Genomic DNA, 25,647 nt, shown 5'->3' with positions numbered 1-25,647 from the left:
CCAACTACAAACTCATTAACATTTATCTGGACAATTGAAGTTTGTACTCTGCAGGGAAGGATCAGAGGGCAGGAGAAAAGTAGTGGAGGAAAAAGGTAATGCACTATCCTTCATTAGCCTGTCTCTCAAACATGTAACTCCAATTGAAAAACTGCACAATATCCTTTCTGTATAAGGCAAAACTCATTGTGGTCAAGTTCTTTGATCAGAAAAATTTCTACTGAACCACACTTGCCAAACTTGAACTTTGGAAACTGACATCTATTCACCAGAATTTTTCAAAATAAAACTTGAGAATTCTGGCATCTCCAAGGCACCATATTTTTCACTATGAAGATCTTTTCCAAAATAGTTATCAGATAAATTTACTAAAATGTCAACCCAATTTGCATTTCAGAACCCAGCCTTTCCCCAGAGAATCTTCTGTTGTTGTAATTCTAGATTGTTTTAATCTGAAGTAAGTTGAAATTCAGTTTCACAAATTTGAATTTTCATTTTCCATAAAAATTAATTAGGCAATGTAATACAGAGTGCTAACAAGTTGTTTCTGGTGGAAAATAGGAGTATTTTGTTCTGAAGAAGACCATACAAATATTGGACCATGCAAAAAGACGACCATGCAAACACTGGCAGAGGTTGCCCAGAGAGGTGGTAGATGCCCCGTCCCTGGAAACATTCAAGGTCATGTTGGACGCAGCTCTGAGCAACCTGATCTAGTTGAAGATGTCCCTGCTCATTGCAGGGGGCTGGACTGGATGACCTTTAAAGGTCCCTTCCAACCCAAACTCTTCTATGATTCTATGACTGATCTTAGGGAAGTGTCTCCTTTCACAAAGCTGCTTTTGGGCTTTTATTTCCACTCAGTCACTCCCAGCTGGAAAATAAAGGCGGAAAAAGGAAGTATCAAAGTAGTTCTTCCCTCAGTCCTTTTCAGTGGGAAATGCAGTTGCGTAGGATGGCCAAGAAACTCTTGAACTCCAAAGATCCTCAATAGTTCAAACCATACAGAGTATCTCATTCAGTCAGCACAATGCTTACCTATTCAAAGCACATTTCGCCTGTACATGGAAGGCCAGTTACAAGTCTTAAGGTAAACATGCCAGTTTAACACTTGTGTGATCTGAAAACTATTGAGCAGCATCCCTGACCCCCTGCTACACATTTCCTCTCCAGAGGAATAAATTTCTGAAGTATTCAAAATCTTACTACCTCACCCTTCACGATACTCAAGATATGCACACGGATATCAAAGGATGCTCTAGTATTTCTTTGCTACTGTGGATTGCTCAGTAACTTTATCAACAGACACTACTTTATGTTATGAGCAGTACCAAGGAGCAGCTGGTCCTCAGAATACAAAAGGGAGGATAATAATAGGCTACTATAGTCAATTGAGCTTTGAGTTAAGGAATGCTGTGTATAAATCTAAGCAGGGTCATGTATCAGAAAGTTAATACTCAACTCCTAACTATACCACCAGTCTGTTGCTCATTTAAACAGGATTCCCTCCATTTCCTAGCCCTGGTTGTATCCCCCACCCCAGTTGCAAGGTTGGTAGGAAACCTACCTCTAGTGACTTCAGAGTACCTATAAAATTACCACGTTCTTCAGAAAAGACACATACAATTGATAGTCTGGATGCTCAGGGATATTTTAAGAAGCAATTTTACTCAGTAATCCAATACAGTCTGCAGAAAGTCTACAAGGCACATTGCCCAAGCCATTTTAACAATAACATAAATTGTTCCTCAGAACTGTCAAAATGTTCTTGAATAAACAAGCTCTTGATGCCTTTCCTAAAGCTTTTGAATTAGAAAGTGAAACATTGCTGAGAAGTAGGTCCTTCAGCAAAATTATCAAGTAACAAAGTCATCCTGGAACTGAAGTGTATCAATATAGCTCACTTCTAACGAGTAAGAGGTACAGAACAAAAGCAATACTTCCCACGTGCCTTTATGTCTACAAATTAAGGTATCTGTGTCATCATTACATCCTTATGTCCCCCAAAACAATGGGTGTAGGTATCCCATCTCAATTGATCTAACTTCAGTATTAAGACGTCTTTAAGAATATCCTTCTGCTTTCTATATGATGTGCAGAGAAGTGAACACAATCCCCTAAATGCTACAGTTGGGATAGTTCTTGACAGAAGTTAGCCTGAAGAAAGGGATGATGCAAAAAATGTGCCATAAGATGTTCTGCCCAACAAGTCAGAAGTACCTTGTCCACTTCAGCTTGACAAACAGGTAATATTTGCCGGCTCTCTACTGATCCTTATGACCTCCACTAAAGCAACAGCTAATCTACAGATACCGCTAAAAGCCCAAGGAGAAGATGTCAGTTTACACCACCCAGGAATCGGGCAGAACAATCAACATCTGTTACTGCTTCCTATTTGAGGAGTTAAGAGCAGAAAAGCTATGTGAAGAATGGCACTGTTAAATCCTCATTTCCAAATATGGCACCATGTACATACCCTACAGGCCATGTACATTAGAGGCCCCTCTTTCTTCAGTATTGATATTCAGACATCTTGCAACAGGATTTGCAAAGGCACACATCAGTGGTATGGTTTCTGAACCGCTAACACTGGTGTTCAGCATGCTGGGTTCAGTGCAATCTCATAACAAGGTGAGGGATATGTGTGGTGTTCCACTCCTCTGCAGGCGCCTATCCAGAGGACCTCAAATGGTCAGTTTGCTGCCAAATTGTCCACATCCTCCAGGCAACTAAACATGTCAGCAGTGAGAAATCAGGTAGCCACTGCAAACACCAGAAATCATAAGCTGCAAAAGCGTTTTGGCCACACCCTTTCTCCTATCCTAATCTATTAAATTCCTGGTAGTATATAGGGACCTGCCTTTCCTGCATTTACATTCCCTTAAAGTTACCTTGCTGGCTAATTAGGACTGATTCCTTAGCCCTTGAACCCCCCAATATCAAAAAGATTTTCAAGGTATCACACAATGGTATCACTACTTCGTTATAGTACCACCGAGCTAGCATCAAGCAGAATTACGTGCTAGTACACACAGTTCACCTGAAATACAATCGTAGTGATGCTGATTAAAGAAAAAGCATCTCTGGCTACAATTTCTAGCCCAGCATACTTTTTCAAACAGCTGCTAATCAGCAATTCAGGCAAGACAGTTGGGACCAGACTGTACACACCCCAGACCACCACAAAGGAGCAAAGCAAGTCAAAATTCCTACTGAGCTATGTTTACAAATGCTACCTCCCTCTGCAATTACGGGGGACCATCACACAAAAGGAGAGCCAAGTTATCAGAGGTGCTTTCTACCTTAATCTTTGTTGTTTATGAAATGATCCGAGATATGTAGCTGAAGGGCATGGCATTTTTTCTTCATTATTCAAAAGAAAAGAACAGCTTATGTAGCAACTAGTTACAGTTAATAAAGGCTGAGTCCATAACAATCGTGTTAGGAGGAGGCAAAGAAGAGTCTGCACATTCTGCAAAGAGCTTAGTATCTTGAACATTTTTTCTGCTCACTGATCAAGAGAAAGCTGCACCATCTCCTCACAGAGGCAGAAGCACCAATCCTCCAAGAGCTCAATGGCACTGAAGCCACCGGCTATGCGAGAGCTGTCTTAGCCCTGCCCATGTCAAACAGACACTTGAAGCATGGCCTACCTGCCAGGTCAGAGAAGATCCCTCACTGCCCACCTATCTGGCAGGTCTCTTAAATTAAGCCTAAATCCCTTACTGGACCTAAAAAGACTTTCATTGGTGACAGGTATTTTCCACATAAAGTTAAGCTTAGGGAGAAGAAAACTCAAAAACTAACCTCTTCCTTTTAAGAGGACAAGTCCCAACAAAACTCCAAGAATTGTCTTGAAAAATTGATCTCGGAGGATCAATCAGAGGAAAAAATACCATGCAATTACAGAAAGTCAACAAATCTTTGAACAGCTGAGGAGTGGTTCCTCCCAGCCCATTTCAGACACCTCGGTTTGAAGGTCCCCCAGCCGTTGCCTGCGTTGGGCAGGAGGGCTCCTGAAGCCCACAGACCTGCGTTGGGGACACGCTCCGTGTCTCTGCACATCGCAGATCACAGGCAGCATCAAGGAGGGTCCACCCCAGGTATATAAAGAGCATACCCCACATCATTTTAATAAATAGAGTTCAGGTGTCACATAGCTTTTTAAACGCTGCATTTTAGGTTTGCATCCATCCTCGGAGCTTGGATTTATTGCAGTTTATGTATTATGGAATATATTCCCCAACAGCACCCAGAAGAACAGGACTTGCACCAAGAGACCCACACCTCACCGCCATGCCGCTACTCTCCCACCCTCTGTTCCACCCGAGACACTGGCAGTGTGGAAAACGCTAGGCAAGGATAGGAAACACGAGGGTCTAGAAGAGCCTCTGGCTCCAGCCAGGGTCTGTCCTTGGCACAACAGTTGGATGCGATAGAGCCGGGCGATGTGTGGCTGAAATACTTCCTGATGGCTGAAAGGGCTCATTCAATAGTCAAGGATAATTCTTTATTTGCCATCTTCTACAGCCCAACACAGAAACTACAACCCTGAGGGGTGGGTGGGGGACACCAGCAATGTGCCTTAAAGGAGGCATGGCTTACTATTGTCTCTCGCCTCAGTTTAACTGCCAAGTCTTTTTTTTTTTTTTTATGCCCCCCCCGCCCCCCAGCGTTACCGAAGCCGGTGGAGGAAGGGAAGGTGCTCGGCCGGGCAGCGGACAACCGCCGCGGCGGCCGCCCGGCCCCAGCCCCCGCCGGCCCCTCACACAAACCGGTGCCGCTCGGGGTGCGGGGGAGCAGCGGCCGCCGCCCCCTCCCCGCTACCCTCTGCCGCCGCCCTGAAGTTCAGGCAACAGGGACTGACCGCCCGGCCGGCGGTGGCGGCGGGGCCGACTTCGGCCGGCAGCCCGGGGGAAGGGGCCGGCAGGGCGGCCGGCCCGCCGCGGGGGCTCTCCCCGCCGCCGCCGGCCCCCCGCGCCCCTGAGGCCGGGCAGGCGCCTCCCGCGCCCCGCGCTTACCTTTCACTTGACTTTCATACTCCGCTATAATCTCTTTGTCCTTTTTGAATCTGCTCGGGGTTGACATTATCCACTTGCTTCTTCCGCTTCTCCCCTTTCTTCTCCTTGTTTTAAAATATTATTTTTTTCTGGAGGGGCTCCCAAGTTGTATCAGATGGCCGCAAGCCCGAGCGAGCGGGGCGGCGGCGGGCGGCTGGCCCCGCGGGAGCGCCGCCGGCACCGGGGGCAGCGAGGCGGGGAGGCGGCGATCAGACTAACCCCGGCGCGGGCACCATCGCCTCCAGGCACCACCGCCGGCAACAACGCGGTCCGCGGCCCGGGGCCACCGCAGGGCGGGGCGGCGGAGGAGCTGCCGCTGGCCGCGGGGGGCCCGCTTCCACTAGGCGAGGGCGGGGGCCCGGCGGCTGCGCCCCACCATTGTTATCTCTCCTCACGCACCCGGGAGAGGGGAAGGGAAGGAGGAGAGGGCGCGGGCGGTGGGCGGGAGGCAGGCAACCGCACTCGGTCCGTACGCCAGAGGCAGTAGTTACTCCTGTCGCCGCGCTCGCCTGGGTGGGGACTCGGGGCCGGCGCCCCGCCGTGACTAACCCCGGGCGGCAGCGCAGAGGCGCATGTCCCAGCCCCGCAGCCCGAGCAGCGGCCGGCGCGGGGCGGCACCCCCGCCGCACCCTGGAGAGGTGTCTCCGGGAATAAACTTCTCCCCGCCCTCCCACCGCTCTCTCCTCCCTTCCTGCTTCCACGCCCGCCCCCGCGCCTCGCTCGCCTCGTCCCCGGTGGCGCCCGCTCCGCCTTCTCCCCTACCGGCAGTTGGGGCGGGAGAGCGGCCGCCGCCCACCGCCGCGCCGCGGGCCGGGTCCGCAGGCCCCGTCGCCCCCGGCTACCCCGCGGCGGGAGGCCTAGCAGGCCCGGCGGGCACGGGCACGGGCACGGGCGGGGGCGGGAGGGCCCGGGCCCCCCGCGGCCCGCAGCGAGCGTATGGTGACCGGGTGCCCGCAGGGGAGAGGGCTGTGAGGCGGCGATACGGTGGCGGAAAGCCCCTGATCCGGCAGGGAAAGTTAAAGCCCCGTGCAGCTGCCACCGCCAAGCCGGGCGGAGGAGAGGCTGGAGGGGAGATGTGTCCTTTGGGGACCCCGTTTACTGCCCCTGTTTCTGGGGTGGCAGGGCACGGCTGCGCTGAGCAGGGCCGTGGCTGCAGCAGCGTGCCATGGGGCCAGGCCCCAGAGGGGCCAGGGCATGGTAGCACCAAGGGGAGAGCCACGGTCCTCAGCACAGTGGGTCTTGCTTCCACAGTCTTTGCCAGTGTGCTGCTCCACTTCGGATGCTCTGGAGGGCAGGGCTGCCAGCACCCCTGTGTGGGGCACTCCCCGCAGCTCATGGGGGAAACAAGCAAAACGGGGTGGGAGGCCGTCCAAAATGCTGCTCTCTTGAACTGCTTGCATGGCACATGCAGGGGTTGGCCCTGTCAGATGGTCACATTCAATGTTTGCATTAGAAACATGGGCTCCAGCCCTGCGAGCAATGGTGCACAGCCCTCCCCACAAAGCTAGGGCTGTGAGGAGGGGAAGAATGTGGTCCAGAAGGGCAGGAAGAGCTGAAGTTGGGACCATGGGGTGAGCCGCCAAAGGAGAGAGGTGGCCCCGGTGTGCCATTGCTCCTGGGTGCCTCCAGCAGTGATGAGGACAGGCTCCTTCTCTGTCTGCAGAGGTGGCACCTGGCTCAGCCCTTCAGGGCTGCAGAGGACGAGCTGGCTGCCAGCTCTGCAGGCGGAGATGAGGCCATGCATGCCAGGAGTCAAGCATGGCGTTTCACAGACCCGCCACACTTCTCTTAGGTCCTGGGCTCTAAGCTTGGGAGTCACCTGCAAAAGGAGTCAGGCCTGACTCAGGTTGCACAACCCCTTTCCCTTTCCTCTGGCTGCCCTGAAACTCAGCCTTTGCCTGAGAAGAGCTTGCAAAAAAAACATGGAAAAAGCAGAGTGATGGACACTGCTGCCTTGTGATGGGCAAAGAATGTGGCTGTCGTTCATAAGTCAAAGCCAAAAGCCAAACCCCAAGGCCACAGCTGCAGACTTTGGGCAGTAGGGAGGTCAGCTCTGAGGATGTTAAAGGCAAGCAGGGGACTTTCTGGAGGGACATCTGCTGCTGGGAAAGTTCAAGCCAGCCACCCGGTAATTTGGCTGGATCTGAGCTTTAGTGCTATGGGTCCTGGCCCTCGGGGGGCAATGGCACAGTTAACTGTACTCATGCAGACATCCTTGCCTGTGTTTATACTTAATTCTCATAAACACATTGAGTTGGTGTTGCAGTCGCTCACTTCCACACCTCTGCATTTTAGCAGGAAGTGTACATCTGTCCTTTGCAGTTCATCTTTCTGTTTCAATAGGTACTGTGCTCTCCCCTGCTACAGAATCAGATTAACAGGATTCCTGTTCTCCTTTCCCTCTTCATGTGTTGCTCTCTGTAATTTTATTATGTTTCTTCCTCTTGCCCTCCCAGCAGAATCCCTTTTGAGCACTGATCCCAATTCAGAGCACCTAAAGTAATCTTAATACAGGAGGTTATTGTCTGAAGCCAATTTAACTCCAAGCTGGATGATCAAATTACATTCCTTGAATAAGAAGCCCAGCCTCGAAGTAATCTCACCCAACTCTCATTTTCATTCTCAGCCTTTGATGCTCATGTCTTGCCTCGTGGCTGTTCCAGTCCATCTGTTAGGCTGGGACAGGCTGATTTACAAGACAGTAGGACGCGTTCCCGGAGGACACGGCTGCTACCCAGAGATTAGCTGTGAGTCTTGCCTGGTCTTGCACAGCACAGTGTTTTTGCAAACTGTGAGGACAGAGAACGGTGGTCAAGTCCCCTCGTGCCCTATGTGAGGATATGCAGGCTGGCACCGCTGGCCAGGCCAGTCCCTGTGTCCCTTGCCTGGGAGCTGGGCATGTGAAGCATGCCCGAGATGCGGTTGGAGGTATAGACATGAAGTTACCCACTGCTTTCTCTCCGGGGGGCTGAAGGACACAGCCCCCTCTTGCCACTGAGTCTACATTGGGAAATACTGCCCAGATCTTTCTCCCCAGGAGAAGGGTGCAGAGGGGGGCCAAATGCCCATGCCTACACCATCCCTTCCCCTGCATTAAATGCTGCAGACAGAGGATGGGCCTGGCTCCATAGAGCCAAACCAGAGGCTGCAGGTGGAGCGTTTCTGTTACTTTGCAAAGGGAGTTGCCTGTGAAGGTGCAGAAACCATCTTCTGGCTCTGGAGATTACCTCCCTGCATTCAGCCGCTCGGCTCAGGGCTGCATGTCCACGGCAGGACCACCAACCAAGGATGGGCCCGTGTCCCAGCAGACTTGAGCATGCCAGGCTCAAAGCTGCACAGATTCTGGATCCCTGAGTTAGGGTTGGCCGCCAGGACAACCAGGATTGAGCTGGCTGAGAAATCTGATTTCCCCACCCCCCCGCTGCCCTTCTTTAGGGATTGGCAAAGGATTGTGCACTATTACATGGGTGTAATCTTCTTTTAAGTTGTTTGTGGCAGCTCAAGTCTCCAGATGCAATTCCTCTCTGATTTATACAGCCTGCAATCCCATTGTGAGGATAGCAATTGCGCAGGAACAGACCCTGCCTCGGCTCTGCAATGCCAGGTTTGAGGTGACTTACAGGACAATGAAGATTATTACAGAAATGCCTGTCTTTTGAGACCTTTTCCCAAAGAGGTCCCCACAGACTTCTCATCAGTTTCAAGAGCAGCAAGTGCTGGAGCTGTGGAACAGTCTTGTTATACAAACCCCTGTGCACCCATGGATGGTGCTTGAAGACTCTTGTTTGTCCACAGTGTTGTTCTGTGAACTCTAAATTATTGCATGTAGAGCATATCCAGGTCTTGGCAGGGAGGACGCTATAGACATTTTAAAAGTATTAGGATAAAGCTGATTGAGAGCACATATGTTGTTGCAAGAGGCAGAGTTGTATCAATAATGCAGGGTAGTAGGGTACTGCAGTGGTACAGTAGTGGTGCAGGGTTTGTGGACTGTACCTCAGTGTATGGAGTTAGATAATCTACTCCATCAGGGAATTGGAAATCCTGAATTATGTATGATAAAACAGAGATGTGTTTATACAGAGAGCAGTTCCTGCAATACTTCATGCACTCAGTGCAAAAAGGGAATAACACGGGCATGCTGGATTCTGCTTGCTTGAGAACTTCATTATTGCATTTCATTTACACAGCCTGATGAGCTGTGCAGTATTTGCTTTCTTGTGCTGCTAATAAAAATAGACCATATAACTGATTGCTGGAATATCACTGAGCTGTTCTCTGTGAGCACATAATGAAACTCATCGACCTCTTTAAACAACAAAACCCTACACTAATTTTCTTTAGGCTGAAAAGAAGACGGAAATAATTCATCTTGCTTTATAATTGCAGTCAATCAGTCATTTTACAGTTGGACAGTAAGTCTCTAAATGAAAGACCAAGCTTTAATTGAAACAATGAAAGATTTGATTGTTATTGAAAAACCAGTAAGAGGCATCATTCAAAGAGCTTGTTCAAATGTTTGTCACCGATAAGTTTCACATTTCTGCAGAATCAAATGTATTTGCTTGGGTCTGACATTATTTTAGTAAATACACTTGCTTATCTAAGATATAAAGGGTTTTTTTCTCTCCTCTGCCCCCAATCAGTGCAGCACTTAATGCTGCTCCATGCTTATAAACTCCTGAGACATGGAGACAAAATCTGGGCTTATGGGGTTTGTCACAGGCTGCAGAAGAGCCAAGACTTCACCCTGGCTGACCTGAAAGTGAGTGACTCTAGAGCATTCAGCTGGACCTTCACAGCAATGAAATGAGGATCATGAGCTGCCCAAATGTCAGTAGTTCAGGCAAGATACCTCCCTCACCAGAGTTTCTCTGTGAGCCTAAGCTGTCACTCACCTTTCATTTCCAGGAGCAGTACTTTGACCCCTGGTAGGGTGTATTGATTGTAAGGGCCCGTGGACACAATCTCTTCCAGATGCAGACTAACAGAAGAAAAGGCATTCTTATTTCACAGTAAGAGTGTCTATAGGTGAAGATGTAGAATTGGTAATATGCTTTCAATTCATGCTCTACCTGTGTCCCTAACCATTTTCAAGCCCTAGGCATTTACTATGTACTTCTTCAGATTACTGTTTTTGTCTGTTGAGCAATTGCTTGGTTTCTTTTGGACATAATGATCCGAGTGTCCGTTTTGTGAGCTTCACACACCTAAATTTAGGCAACTAAAATCATTATGCCTAATCTAAAGGAGTCATTTAACCAAGCCATTTAACCTCTTTCAAAAGTCAGTCAAGGGAGGTGGGCATGTCCTTGGTGATCACTACAGTTCACTTACTTTAGACACTTTATTTAGTATGGACTTTGTTCCAGTTTTCCTTACTATCATAACCAGGGGTCATATAAGACAGGAATGACATCCTCTTCATGAAACCTGAATGTGATATGCTGAATGTTAACAATAGTCTATTAGGAATATGGTCATTATTTATAGTCCCTTGCTCCTGAATAAAATGCACAGCTAAGCGTATGCAGACCGCGCTTCTTCATTTACTATTTGCAGTCATGTTGGAAAGTAATCCTGTCAGCCTGTCATCTGAAGGAGGATTCAGGAAAAATACCATTAGGTAACCTTCTGCATGTATGTATGTGTGTGTATACAGCCGATTTGCCATATTCAAATGCATGTGATAGCGCTCTCAGCATGAAATACATCTGAATCCAGTGGAGAATTGTTCACATCACAGAAAAAAAAATCCTCCAGGTGAAATCACTGACTTGAAATGAAAGAGAACCTTCTGTCTCAATAAGGTAAGATTTCAGCCCTGAAGGACTGACACAGTCTGAGACACGAACAAGCATTGTTTTTCTTCTAAAGCAAAAAGAAAAACACCAAACCCAACCCTCCCCACATTAGTTTCATTCCTGTTCTGTTTGAATAAATTAATAAGACTTAAAGCAATAACTGGTATGTCAATATTTAGTCCTTTGGCTTTATAGTTATGAAGTGTATTTTAATGTTTCCTTGTTAACTTATTCATTTTGAGCAGTGCTAATAGGACTAATGACATAACTAATATATAGAAAGTGATGAGGCTATTTTACGCCTTTTACTGTCGTTAAGAATATTATCTTTTTTTTATATGGTGTTGCTATTAGCTTCCCAATTAGTAATTACAAGGAGGAATGAATTCTGAGTAATAACTTTCTCACTTAATGAGAAGAGACTGAGGCAGTCTTGCCATTTTAAAGGACAAGAAATATAGAAGTAATTGCATCCTCACTGCAGGGTTTGCTTTCTCTGCGGGGCTACTTTCGTCCTGTTGGTAGCCTTTGAGACTCTGGTATTCCACTTCTCAACATAATGAGCTGAATGTCCAATTTGTAAGCTTCACACACCTAAATTTAGGCAACTAGTGTTATTCTGGATCTTTGTCTTACTTCTTAAATTTAACAGCTATATTGTCCAGAGAAGTTTTGGTTTAGCTTTTATTTCCAAGCCTGGTGAGGGAACACCTGTGTGTTTGAGAGAACTCTTCCAAGTGAGCCTAAGGGGCTATGTTAATGGTAATTCAAGTCTTTGATGAGCAGGTAATTGCAACTCCATTAATTAGCTTTTGGTTTTAAATTTTCTGTTTGCACTCTTTATGTTTGTTCTATCAGTTCTCAGTTAAAAATGAAATACTTCTGCTACTTCATTATTCCTGACCTCCTCATGCTAATGGTTTTGAGTGGAGAACATTAGAAGTCGGGTTAAGCTTAAAAGGAGAAGAAACTGCTCGAAGCAGCATCAGAGAATTAAGAGCATTGAATTTTTAAAGATCAGTCCTATGGACTTCATCATGCTGCTGTTATCTGACTTTAACTAGAATGCTTATATGAATCAGGCTGCTGGATTGTACCCTCAGAACTTAGATAGGGGAATGCAACTCCTGGTCTTGCTATCCTTATATGGCCTTCATGGGCCATCCAGATTTTGCAGAATCTCAGCTTTCTGGGCTGCTTCAGTTCGTGCCGGTAGCTTAAAGGTTGCGAATCTCCCTCATTTATCTCAAAAGGGCATTAACTGTCAAGCCCAGCAATGACACTTCAAATGTCAGCCTTGTTCATTTTCGCAGAAACATCTAGCTAGCCTGCCTATTCATTAGTGTGGGCTGGAGGGGTGGGAACAGCTGCAGCCTATCAGGCTAAAAAAGTGCCTTGCTATTAATGGTGTCCCCAGCACGCTGCTATTTCTCTGATTCAGCCCCTTGGCCCACCCTCTGGCTGAGCCCTCACCCAAGAGAATGGCATATGTGGAGAGAAACAAGGGTGGGAAAAGAAAGGCTATTTCTGTAGCCTTTTCTCTTTTGATTATTGGTAGCAGCAATGCGCTGCTTTCCTGAGTTCTTTTTTCCCGCAGCTACTTTTGCCTTTGCTGTTGCAAAAAGACAAACCAGAATCGTGCGGGAGGGGTGTCGGATGGCTAAAGGTGGTGATACCTGGGCAAACGGAGGTAGGAGGGGATACAGGCACCAAGCTGGGCCTGGGGAGACCCGGTGTTTCTACATTTTGCTTAATACCAGTTTAACATCACTCAAAATCCCAGCTGCTAGCATGGCCTGAGAGCACTCCAGAGTGAGCTGGGTGGTGGCAGCTCGAATGGTTTGAGGCTGCACAGAAGGAATTGAATACAGACCTCCTGTTTCTCAAGCTGCTGCTTCCCTGTATTAAAAGGCATCACAATATCCTTCTCCTGCCATCAGATTTTAAAAGACAAGGGCTAACGTGAGTGCTGTTCTTTTAGCTTGATATTTGTGTGACTCTCTGAAGGGAAGGTAGTCCTTGCTGCAGTCTCCGCTCTCAAAATGCTGTGCTAAACACCTAGCCCTGGGCGGGAGGGAGACTTCAGGCATTTCTCTGTCCTTAGCTTTTCCTATCACCTGGCTGTGAGAGTCTCTTCGTGTAGCGTGCGGGGCATTGGGTGAATTTTGGGGTGCCTATGATTCCTTGGGCAATGCCCAAGTGCCGGCTGGGGGTACCCACATCCTTTATCAGACCCGGCTTTCTGTCATACCCTCAGGTTGCAGCTGACCCTTTCTGCACACTTGGGCTGCTGGCTCTCATCAACAGGAGAGACACAGTAGTTCAAAGGGCACATATAATGATCCTGCCCTGACAACTGTGTCTTCAAAGTAAAGCTTTTAAGCTTTTGTTCCAGTGTCCAAGAAGACGTGTCCCACATGGAAGAAAATTAGCAAGGAGTTCAAGAGCAATTTTTCCTTTCATTTTTGGCATTTGTTTGCCCTTTTCTTAGTCTTAGCTTCCTTTTGTTATTTCTGTTCAGCAGCCCAATGTCACAATAATTGGGTGTGCAAACTACACACAAACACTTGTCTCCAAGTGAATAATGTTTTTTATGGAGTCATCTCTCTGTCTGTCATACGCACACATATAACCGAAAGCTTTCTGTTAACACCAACTGCTTCAAAAATTTATTTTGACCAAAGACTTAACGTAACTGACAATATCTGTTTAAGATGATCCATAGTTATCAAAAGTGCTGAAGACAAAAGATGCGTAGAAAATCCCTCCCGGGGGCCCACAGGGCAGTTTCCAGCTGAGGCTGTTGACGTATTTCAGATGTAAGAGCTCCCTCCAGTGGGAAGATGGGGCAGCGTCCTACTGCCGGGAGGAGGTTCCTGCAGACACCGACCCAAAGCTTCCAAACCTCCAAAAAAAAATATTCAAACCACCTTTTTGGCTTTTTTCTTTTTTTTTTTTTTTCCCTGAATACAGTAGCTGATTCTCCCTTCTCTCGTCACGATATAATAGTATTTGAACCAAAGATTTGTATAAAATCTGAGAAAATTAACCTACATGGACCAGATTTTCATACAGACTCAAACCAGTCATTTCCCGTTGACTACCATGTAAATACATTCGTGTGTCTTGAGTAGGGTGGCATGACTTACCAAACCACTGAGATGCACTAGGATACAGAAGTTTTCCTATATTAACATCCTGCAAGTATCATTCTCCAGCATCAAACAACTGCATAAATACAACACAGAATATATGTCATTCATTTGAACATACGTGAGTTGGTGTAGGTTTGCTTTCGCAACACAGATTACTGGTATTTTTGAACCTCTACAGGAGCCAATGCTTCCTTTTATGTTTTTCATGAAGTTATGGGTTTTCAAGTGTGATGGTGGATGAAGCCGCGTCCATGTGACCGACAGAGTCTAGCCCAGGCTAAGTAACCGATCCAGAATGAGAAGGGGTTCTTTCTTCCCAAGAACCTGAAAACACAGAACAATTATTTTGGGAGATCTCCAATATTTCTAATTCTGGCTGTAATTTTTTGTGTGCCTTTCATAATCTCAGAAATCTTTGTGGCTTCTGGGGGTATGATACCTTGTGACATATGCACTTTATAAATACCTTCGTTTTCCCAAATACAGTAAAAAACACCACCTATATTAACAATTTTTAGACTGATAATTTAGTCTTACTAGACTGATAATTTGATATGAGAAGAAAAGTAATTAATGGAGTTTTAAGGCAGTTCAATGCTGCTCCTTTCCAAACAACTTCTGCTTACATTACCGACTATATATCAAGTAGTGATTTAAGCTGTAGGTTTAAAAATGAGCTTGCAGCTGATGGATGGTGCTGGCAAACCAAGGGATAGGCTCAGCGTGATGGTTATATCTAGGTGGTGGCTCAGCCTATCAGAATCTGCATTAGATACAACGGTATCAGTGTCTGGAGACACAACAGCAGCATGACATAAATCATGTGCATTGTTATATGTTCTCAAGGTACATAAGATGTTGCCTGGCAACTGCATGTCTCCCAGCTTGGCAAAGTAGGTGTTTTTAATTATGCCCCTGTGATATTGCATGACCACAGAATGAAGAACACTGACTCTTCCTGATCGCTTTAAAAATGACGTGTATTAAAAAATAAAGCTCCTTTTCCCAACCATAATATGCCTTGCCTTAATCAAGCATTCTGTGCTTCTGGTGTTGTTCCTAAGCACACATTACAGTATTGCAGTTCAAGAATAATTATGCAGAAGCTGTTTTCTTTTCCTTGAATATTTCAGGATTTATAGGATTTATAAAGCATCCTTCATGTAGTCAGGGGATGCTGCTCCTTCTTTTTTCTCTCTCAGTTTGTGCTTACATCTCTGTACCCACAGAGACAAGAAATTTGGGCTATTTTGCTCTCCTGAAGCTTGTCCCTCTACCTGTGTAAAGAAAGCCACTAATATGCAGACCATCTTGGCACATATCAGTAGTTGACATACTTCATCTGGATATAGGTAAGCTAAGTGCACCTGAAAAATTAGATCCAATATATACTATATTCCCAGGTTTCTGTAAACTGTAACTACTGTACTATGTCTTAAAAAGTCTGAGAGCGGAACACATTAGTTAAACACTTTTAAAAATCACAGCTCTGGTGCACAGTCTAATCCATGGTCTTCAGTGCACCAGGCTCTGTGAAGAACATGGGTAGAGAAGAAACGGTAAATCTCACGAACGTTTGCAGGCCCAGCTTCAGCAGGAAAGGTGTCAACAACTCCCTGAAGCAGCGGTCTGGGACGCCCTGGTGGGAGTCACCCCTCTGTTCAGGCCCACTTTTGTGGAGTGAACGAAGAGTAGCTCTCCTATTTTAGGGGTGAATATTCTAAGCAGAAGGTGGGTGATAGAAAGGGTGTCATGATTTCACATCTCTGTTGTGTGGACTCCTGCCTATTTGAAGGTCTTAAATAAACTCTGAGCCAGCCTTTTGGACTGGACCTCTCAAGAGACTTAAGGAGGTGCTTAGTTGCTCATAGATAAGAAATCCAATGTGGAAATTCAGCTACACCAAGCCAGAATTTTCAAGTTGCATGGCAAAGTTTCTAGTGAGGTAAGGTGCCTAACCAGCTGCTGCATTCTTGGACATAAGTATTCAGTTCTATCTTATTTCTATATTATTTTATCAAACTCCAATTTAATTTAATTTAATTTAATCTAATTTTAGTTTAGTTTAGTTTTGCTTCATTTAGTTTAGTTTTACTTTATTTTACTTTATTATACCATTTTAAAATTTATTTTTATATATAGGCCCAAGTCGCTGTTGAGATTGTGCTTTTGGTGGTTTTACACCTAATTGCCTATTAAGGAACCTTCAAGAAATAACTGAGTGCTAGATCACTCCTTCTAAGAAAATAGCCCTAGGAGATCATCTAAGAGAGGATGGCATTAATAGTATTCCCTCATATCATACTCAACTCTGTACAGCTTTTCAATGTATAGTTACATGAGAACAAGGGCCAGATTTTCTCAGGCACTGTTGCTTCATACTCAGAATTTTGAATGCTAATTTCATTTTACACTTTTTTTTCTTCTATGTGTACGGAGCCCTCACCTAACTTTATAAAATGTAAGAAATGTGTTAAACTCACTGTAAATATGAACATAGAAACAGTTTAATAGGACAGAAAGAGAGAAGGAAACAACAATGATAACAATGATAATACCAACAAAGGAACGTACAAGAACAAGTGATGCCCAATACAGCGATTGCTCACCGCCCAGTGATCGACAGCCCGTCCCCGAGCAGCGATTCCCACCCCCCAGCCAACTCCAGTTTATGTACTGGGCATGACGTCGTATGGTAGGAAATATCCCTTTGGCCAGCCTGGGTCAGCTGTCCTGGCCGTGTCCCCTCTCAGCTCCCCGCGCACCCCCAGCCTGCTCGCGGGCAGCCCAGCATGAGAAGCTGGACTGTCCATGACTGCTCAGCAAAAACCCAAAACATCAGCACGTTATCAACATTTTCTCATCCCAAATCCAAAACACAGCCTCACACTAGCTTCTGTGAAGATCAACGCTATCCTGGCTGAAACCATGACATACCTACAGAGAAGAAAAATCAGTCTCAAAACCCAAACCCATGCCAATAGGACATGACTCAGAAGTTGGCAAGTTCAGCCTGTGGAGCAAAGAGTCATCTCTTAAACCTAGAGCCCCGTGGGCAGCTCCCACACGGTCACAGTGAGCTGGGCGACCAGCAGCTGATACATCCCGACTGAGCAGTCAGGACGGAGCAGCACAGAACCATCTAGCACAACATTTTTTTTGTTGGAGAGTTTCTTGCTTTGGTTTGAGATTGTGTTAGACTGGGAGGACTTTATATCTCTTTTCATAAAGAGAGCTGTGAAGGCTTGATACATGGGTTGTCAGCACAGTTCAGAGATTGTCTTTTAGATACATCAAACCGGCCCAGTGTAAGGTTTTAGTCCCTACAAATCAAACACCGCAGCGCCTAATGCCAAATGCAGTCTTAGCTGTTCACCTCCCTTTTATAGTGTGTGGGGAGAAGCGACTGCCCAGAAAATCCTCCGTGCCGCGTGGGAGCAGCAGCCTTGTGTAGGCCAGGAGCCGCGGGCATGGGAGTGAGCCTGGAATTCCTCCTCAGCTCCCCAGCGTGGGAGCGGGTGCCTTGGCTGCACGGGGCAGGTAGCGTCTGATACCTAGCTATTCTTTTAAAGAATGGGGCAGTCTTTCCCGCTCTGTGGCTGCCTGCGGGCCAGAGTGCTCCCTCGGAAAGCACACCTGCCATAGCCGCGGGGATTCACAGCCACATCTCTTCTAGACAGGAAATTGTCCTGCCCGTAGGCAAAAGTGTCCAGGGAAGTAGTCTCAGCTCCACCTGCTAAACTGTGGGGCTGTTCCGACAGGATAATGAGATTCACTGAAGAACAGGCAGGCAGGACCACAGGAGAAAGAAAATGAGCGCAAGTCTTACTCTGCAGTCTGGTGAGGAATTGAGGTGGGAGAGTCACATCCGCTCTGTATAGATATAATGTGGAGATGAAGTAGGAAAGAGATTCTCTGATTAAAAACGTCTGCAGTGCTGAGCACTCAAGGGACTTGAAGGACCTCCAAGGTTTAACCTTGAAAATAAGTGGCCTGTTTTGCACCTATAACCTTTTTGCAGCAGCTGAAGGGAAATTTGAATTTGCAGATGAGCTTTTCGTTATTTTGTAGAAGTGAAAGCGCAGGCTCCTACCAGGCAGGCCTGACTGAACTGCTCAATTCCTGAAAATAGGTCATGGGGAGAATCTGCACTAATTAGGAAAAGTTATCAAAGACAATCACTGCAAGTTAAAAATGTGTGCCAGATCCCATTTACTTGCATACTTGATCTGGAGGTGACGTAATGAACAGGTTTTTACCAAAGCTGGACATACTGAACAGTATGACTCAATTCTGGGAGCCGCAGGGAACAAGTCGAATCAGGTTCACTTTGTAGAGCTGCAGCTTTTGCCGACTCCACAAGAACACCAGCAACAGCCGCTGCACCTTCCCAAAATGCCCCCCAGCATATTGACATTTATCTACGCAGTTAAAATTTTCCTTTTCTTCTCAGGTCCCGTTTTCTGTTTGATGGATTTAAATTACTACTTCCTTTGGCTGAATTCAACGGAGGACTTCAGTGCTGGTGAGTCAGATGATGTACTGGCCTTTAGGTATTTGGCATGCGAAACAGAGTCCCAAGGCTTGTGTCAGGCCTCTCCCAAGTTTGCACTAAGTCAGGTATTAAGCTATGCAGTGCATGCGGAGAAAGAATTATATCAGGATGGAGAGCTATAAAACCGATGCATAAGCAGGCCAACGTAATAGTAGCCGGTAGGAAATGGGATGCCTGACTACCTCTGTGCATTCCATGTGAAGCTGCAGCGCAAGCTCCTGGACTCCGTTTTTGGGCCCAGACATCCAACACTAAGTCCTGCAGTGCTTAAGTGTGAGGTCATTGTATAAATTGTAGACATGAAATGTTTTGTTTCCTTTTTTTCTTTCTCTGGCTAAGCAGCCTTTGTTTTCTGGACCTGTTTAATTACAGGTCCAGAACAGTCATTTTGCTGCTCACACGAGTCTGATCCTCTGCGTGCTCAAAAGCAGGAATGGAGGGGATGGTTAGGTCAAGCAGACAAGTGTGTACGCAGCAAGGTTATGTGTCTGGCCAACTGTTCAATCCTCTTCTAGGACACTACTGTGCCCAGATTGGTATTTAGAGCTAGACTGTCTCTTTTCCCAGATTTTCATTACTTTGCTAATGAAGCACAGGAGTGATTCTTCTATCTTTAGTGTTAAGCAAGTATTTTACTTACCTTCTGCTAGAACAATGCCCTGGATAAGTCACCAAGCGAAGCAGGTACCAACGTGGAAGGAAAATTTTATGTTCCAAAGGTGCTGAAATCATTTGGCATCATTTTACTGACTTCAAGAAGCTGTAGGGTTCTGTACATTGGTGAGTATCTGGATGATGGGAGAAGCTGTGTTTCTTTTATTAACTTCCAGCATTATTTCATTACATGAATCATTCCAGTATGCAAAACTATCATGAAAATTTACAAGCCTAGACACACAGTCCTACTTGTCCTATGTTTACTATGGTGAAAAAAACCTAATAATACCTTACTCACACATCAAAAACTGTTTGCCTCAGGCAAACAGAATTTCAACCAGCTTGTCTTCCATTAGCTCTTCAAAAAATCCAGAGAGAGACAGTAAAAAACCCCTCTGTCACTTTTCTTTTTAGCAGTTCATATGTTAACTTGACATGAGTCAATCCAGAAACTCTCTGAAAGAGTGGCTACAACTTACCTTCAACTAAGAAAGGGCAGGTATTGTGACTTAATATTCTTTTCTAGAAAGGAAGAAAATAAGTCTATATCTAATGTTTAGAAAACATTTTATCTGAGATGGTTCTCTCACCACCAGAAATCTCATTAACCTTTTTTTATCATGGCAACTGAAATTTTAATGTGAGTGTGGAATAACTATTCTGAAAATGAACGTTTCAAAGTTCATATATTGCACAGCTCAAACTGTGGACGTTTGTTGCGGTTGACTTCGCCAAGGGAGTATGAAGGTAATGCCTTTTACAGAAAGCAGGCTCAAAGGTGAAGAAGAAATTACATTCTGGTAAGAACAGTTCTCTACTTGTCAATATTCTGCATTCTCTTTGCTGAGAAAAGCGTATTTTACCCCTTCAGCTATGCCGTCAGTAGCTTATTCACCAAGATATTAAACCAGACATTAAATGGTAATCACAACATTCCGATCGAACCTCATTGTCAGAATAGAACACAGGGACTGCAGCGCCCATGTTGAGGTGGCTTTGCTGGATCAGGGCTCTTGCTCTGTTTAGCTTCTATTCAGTTACCTGAGACCTTATCTCATTCTCAGTTTCTGTGTCCTGCCACAACACTACAACTTTCACGTTGCTCTTCAGAATTCTTCAAAGGTTTTCAAAGTCCAACTCTTATACGCCAGCCAAAAAGTATCTTTCATCTTATAACAGAATAAGAAGTAAGTGTTTTTAATTCTTGTTTTTCAAGATGGATTCCTGGTGGGTGAGATGGGACCAAAAGAGAAGTGGTACACAGGCTCCTGTCTTCCCGGCACCGCACTTCCTCACTGCTCTGTGGAGATAAAGCTGTGTAGCTCCTGGGGTGTCCAGGAGGAGAAGGCAGGAGATGGCTCTCGTAGCTCTGATCCATCTCCCATCTTTTCCCCTGACACCACCCTGTTGAGGAGCAGAGGCCATGAGTGGGATTTCCACTGCTCCTGGCATGACACTCTGCCCCATAGATAGAGAGAGTTCAATCCTCACCTTTCTGCACCTCTAGGGCTTTTGCAACTGTTCTGTTCCTCTTAAACTTTCCTGTCACACTGTGTCCCCAACAAATTACCCGGTCACCAAGCCAGAGTCATCTCTCTATCCCTCTGCATTCCTGCCTGTATCCTGACCTGTCGCTCAGATGTGCCATATCCATATACTGCTCTGTCTGCAATTTTGCAGTGCCATGAAAAGTGGCTTAGATGAAGTCTTTTATTGCTGAAAGTAATAAGAAAAATTTGAAAATACCAGAACCTATAATTTTCTTCCATTTTTTAGTCCTCAAAAAGAGGAAACTAGAGGTAACTTTGGGAATAAAGCAAAGAGTAAGTAGGTGGTTGTACTGCTCAGGCACTCAGACTGAACCCAGGCAGGGAAGTAAAGTCACACTAAAAAATCTATTTTGCATAATATATGACTAGAAAAAGAAATGTGATTCAGCATGGTTGCTAACTTTAATCTAGACAACACCACATATGCATGCATTAAAGACAGAATTCCTCAAGGTATAAAAATAATTAAAAAGAGGCAGCTTTACCCATAGTCCTACGACAAAGTTGTTAAGGATTATTGCATGTCATATTTAGTATGTACCCTGTAATTTTCTCAAGATGAAGGGCTATTTAAAGCTGTCTGATGATAAAAAGATGAAGTAGAGCAGGAATAAGGTCTTGCAGTACAATTTAGAGGAAAAGACAGCCATGACTCTCTGTGTGGGTACTATCCCGGGGTTTATGTACAGAAACACAGCAAAGTCTCCAATGTGCTTTTGCATAAACCCACTGAAAGTCTTCATGCACAAGTGTTAACTAAACTTTTTGAAATTATTATTTATTATTTTCCTTGCTTCTCTCTGATCCTTGGGAAACTTGTAATGAAGGAGCATGTAGGAGAGAAAGGTAACTTTATTCTCTGCTACTGGAAGACTCTCATAAACAGCTTCAAAGCAAGATGAAAATGCTTTGTGGTCAGCCACTGATAAGTTTAGCACCACTGTGTTCAAAAGGATCCTTCTGCAAAGTTAAGCTTTAGCTCACAGAGGGGGCAAAAAGTCTCATTTTTATGTGGGTGTCATTAATTATGGCAAACACACGCAATAAGCTCCTTTTTAGTAGATGACTCATACTGTGGGGACAAATAAAATAATTTTCCTGACAGTACCAGGTAGGAAGAAGAGAATGCTGTGCTTTAGCTAAAAGTTCATTAGGATATTGGTGTAGGTTTTTTTAACTGAGCGCACAGTGATGTATGTGCTTTATCCCAGCATCTTTTCATAGCTTAATAATTTCACTCTGTAGTGGGAGGAATTAAAGAAAAAAACCCTTCAAGGAGAGGCTCCAGAGTTAGAAGAAGAACAGTTCCTCTTCCTCCCAAGAGCAGGCTTCACTTTTCTCCTGTGCTGCCCTCCCCACTGTATATTTTCTCTTGTGATGGGTATTTTCACAACCACAGGCACACACCTGCCATTCGTACCCTCCAGGTATGCAATAAGCCCAAGTCACTAGGTCTGGAAAGTCAGTTCAATCCCTCTTCTGACCCTTTCTGGCCCATACCTGTCCCACCACACACCCACCCTGTGCTCTTCACTCTGGTGAACACACTGGGTGTTCCAAAGGACCGTCCTCCGCTGGGAGGGGAGGAAGCGTGTTCCACTTCCGAGCGGAAAATGAGTTCTGCTACTTGCACTAAGTTGCGTCCATCACTGCAGCAGCCACTGTTCCTGCTTCAACGGTGCAGGAAGGGTGAGTAGGGCAATGTGTCTGTGTGGCTTTTCCAGCCTGGCTCGTCTGGTGAGCAGAGGTACAAACCTGCAGAACCAGGTGCATCCATCCTGCCAGGGAGGTTGAATACACCCATGGGCCACTGCCACTCTCTGCTGGGCTACCTGAGTCGCACAGAGGCTAGCCGCAGCTGGCTCCTCTCTGGGCTAGGGCACAGGGCGAGGCAAAGCGCGGAAGGGAGCAGGCAGCTTTGGCTGGCTGCAAGCTGATGCTCTGAGCTAAGCTGACAATGCGGATGTACCCAAAGCATCCTCCAAGTGTCTGGCTAAACTACAAGACGTGGGGCACTGTGGCACAGGCTTTGCTCATCAGAGGGCAGGGCAGGAAGTGCATGGCCGGCTGTATTTACCAAGAAATCATGGCACTAACCGGGTGACTAAAGCAAACTCCACTTTTGAGGAGCAGTTCAGAAGAAGCAACAAACCTTAGAACACAAGGAGCAATGCAGGTACTTTGTATCTGCGGTACTTACACGGCCCCCACCACAGCACCTCCTGAGCATCTGAAGCTCTTTCTGTGTGGTGGTCCTTGCTGAGGCTTAGCAACGAAAGGCAAGTTCTGCAAAGCCCCATTTAGAAACAGCGATCAGAGACACAGAAGTTGTGTCTTCAGTTTTAGTTAGTGCTTTGGCCTCAGGAGGATACCAAGCCATCACTGTGCGCTTTCTGCCTGGACCGAGAACCTGTCAGCCTGGCTGTCTTTGCCGTACTTAAAGCTGAGCATGGGTCAAATGATTTACTGGCCTGTACCGTACCTGGCACAGCCGGGCTGGCTGCATTCACACTGCACCAGGATGCCTTCAGCCTGTGCTAGTGTTTGGCTTTCCTTTCTTGAAGGACTTGGAGACAGGCTGTATCAGAGTCACGTTGTACACTCGCATGTGCATAATGGCTTTGTCTCCCTGCATGCAGACGAACCTGCACTTCCATTTCAAAATATGCCACAACATGTCTTGTGTCTGCATGTAGCTGTTTCTAGTTTACCTTCTGGAACCTGAGCTCCTGGCAAGAAAATTAAGCTATTGCTCATGATGAGCAGCCTGCACTGGGCGGTACGGGTGTGAATGCAAGTGCTGAGCGGGAGCACCTCCTAACCATGCAGTGGTCATCTAAAAGTCAGGGTTTGAAGCCAGGATTTGGTAAACAAACTATTCCACCAGTTCTCTTTTCCCAACTTGTAAATGATGCAGTCTCCCAACCTTGTTTCCAGTGGTTTTCCAGAGCTCCACTGATTCAGCCAACATCTATTGCCTCCTACTGTCTTCTGGTTTCCATTATCCAAAAGGGATCATGAACCTGCAAAGGTTATCCTCTTTCAAGACCTTCTTTCCATGGATGGACTTGTAAATTCTCTGATGATGCATGACAGCTCAGCATTCATTTTCATTATACAAGAATGAACATTCGTTGAGGAAGAAAAGGAAGAGCAGAGACGCTTCCTCCCCTTTTAGATCACCCAGAGCAGCTTGCTCTCCAGTGGTCTCACCTTGTCCATGATCTTGCAAAAGGCAATATAATCATAATCTAACAGACGTAAGAGGAACAAGAAGGAAGGATACATTTTATGTCAGCTTCAGAACCTAATTGTCTGAAACAGTTAGGAAAGCTGGCCCCAGTGTTCAAGCTGTGGATGCTTTTTTCCTTTCTTCTTGGCAGGGCTTGTTTTCACCACCTAGCCTGAGCAAAGAACTGCATACATTAATTAGGAACAAAATGTCATCTCACTAGAACAAAATGTCATCTCACTAGAAAACCACCTGCCATGTGGAAAGTTGTGCTGTGAAACAACATCTATAGTGTGAATGCAAATTTAGCTGTCTTGAAAATAAAAGCTGAGCGAGAACTGGCACTGTTGAACAGCTACAGCAAACCAGCCCAGGCTTGGATTAGCAGTGTAGCCATACCCGGTAAATCTAAGTAATGGAAAGCCCATGGCAGAACCACAAACTGTCATCAGCTCTCCCAGTTTCTAGGCTGGGGCTCTCTCCACCGTTCCAGTCTTCCTCACATGACAAACAACTACCGGACTCTTCCCTGTGTTTAATTTGACCTTGTGCTTGTGAAACAAAAATATGTCCATAGCTAAAAGGCTTAAACTTCTTCTACAAACACCAATTAAGGTTGGAGCTTTGCCCTCCACATCAGTGGGGGCAGGTTTGAGCCCTCGAGCACTGAGCTGTGAAGGAGCAAATGGGATGATCTAAGAGCAGTGGGCTTGGTCCTTGATATGCCCAAGGTTGGAGGCCAAGGCCTTTTAAGCACCAAGGTGTGTCACTGGTAGATTACACATATCCTGCCATAATCTACAGTGGGCTTACAGCATTAATCTCTAAAGAATTCACAACACGAGGAATATTTCTAAGATGAGGAAATCTACCAGATTTCTCAGTTTAAATCAGATAGATAAATACAATATTTTCAAAATTAGCCCTATACAGCTGAAAAATAGTAGTGATAAACTGACTTTTTCTCTATAGAGACATAACAGCAAGGTGCTGCGGTGGGTCCTCAGTGGCCGAGAGTAACATGCTCTCTCGCCTGTAAGCACTGCTGCTGGGCCAGAGATGCTAAGGGAAGTGTCCCTTTCCTCCAGCTGCCTAGGCACAGTCCGCTGTCATCCACTAAGTCCACCCTCAGGAGGTCTTGCTTTTCATCCCTGCAACTGAAATAACAAGCCTTTCTTGGGGGAATAGGGTAAATTTTGCTGGTGGAAATAAAATGTTTAATTTGAACACTAAGCAGCAGTTTTGGGGCATGCAGGTAGGACTAGGCTTATTAGCTGAATGAGAACAGAAACTGCAAGTAGCACAGAGGACTACAGTAACCAGGCAGAAAACATGATTAAAAAATAGTGATCAGTGCATTGTTAAATATACTATCACTAAGATACAAGAAAAGCTTCTGAACAGTGTTTCTACTGGAAAGGACATAATCCTTTTTCTTCCACTTCAGGGTGACTTGACTTTTCCTCCCATAAATGTCATTTAAGAGACCCTGCTGAGCAAGAATTGAGTCTGAATGTGCTTCAGTAGGTAGCTTAAAGCTCACTTTCTTTACAGTGTTATCAATGTACTCCTGGTTATTTCAAAGTGGCTCAACCTGGGTGTTTCACAGAAAAATTTGCTTTAATTTTTTACTG

At 45.7% G+C, this 25,647-nt stretch overlaps 1 protein-coding gene across 2 annotated transcripts in view; it reads right to left on the bottom strand.

Annotated features, from left to right (window-relative positions):
• SRGAP1 (SLIT-ROBO Rho GTPase activating protein 1) overlaps positions 1 to 5,299 on the bottom strand; it is a gene marked incomplete at its 3' end in the record, with an annotated part of 152,111 nt that extends 146,812 nt beyond the window's left edge. For both annotated transcript variants that reach the window (XM_082011432.1, XM_082011433.1), the window contains exon 1: positions 5,022 to 5,299. In XM_082011432.1, the coding sequence (XP_081867558.1) occupies positions 5,022 to 5,088 (67 nt within the window). In that variant the 5' untranslated portion in view covers positions 5,089 to 5,299. The remainder of the gene's footprint in view (positions 1 to 5,021) is intronic.
• Between the last annotated feature and the right edge of the window lie 20,348 nt (positions 5,300 to 25,647).

Source organism: Phaethon aethereus (assembly GCF_964289735.1).
Source record: "Phaethon aethereus genome assembly, chromosome: 1".
NCBI classification, from domain to species: Eukaryota; Metazoa; Chordata; class Aves; order Phaethontiformes; family Phaethontidae; genus Phaethon; species Phaethon aethereus.
This window is presented reverse-complemented; position numbering and strand designations above follow the sequence as displayed.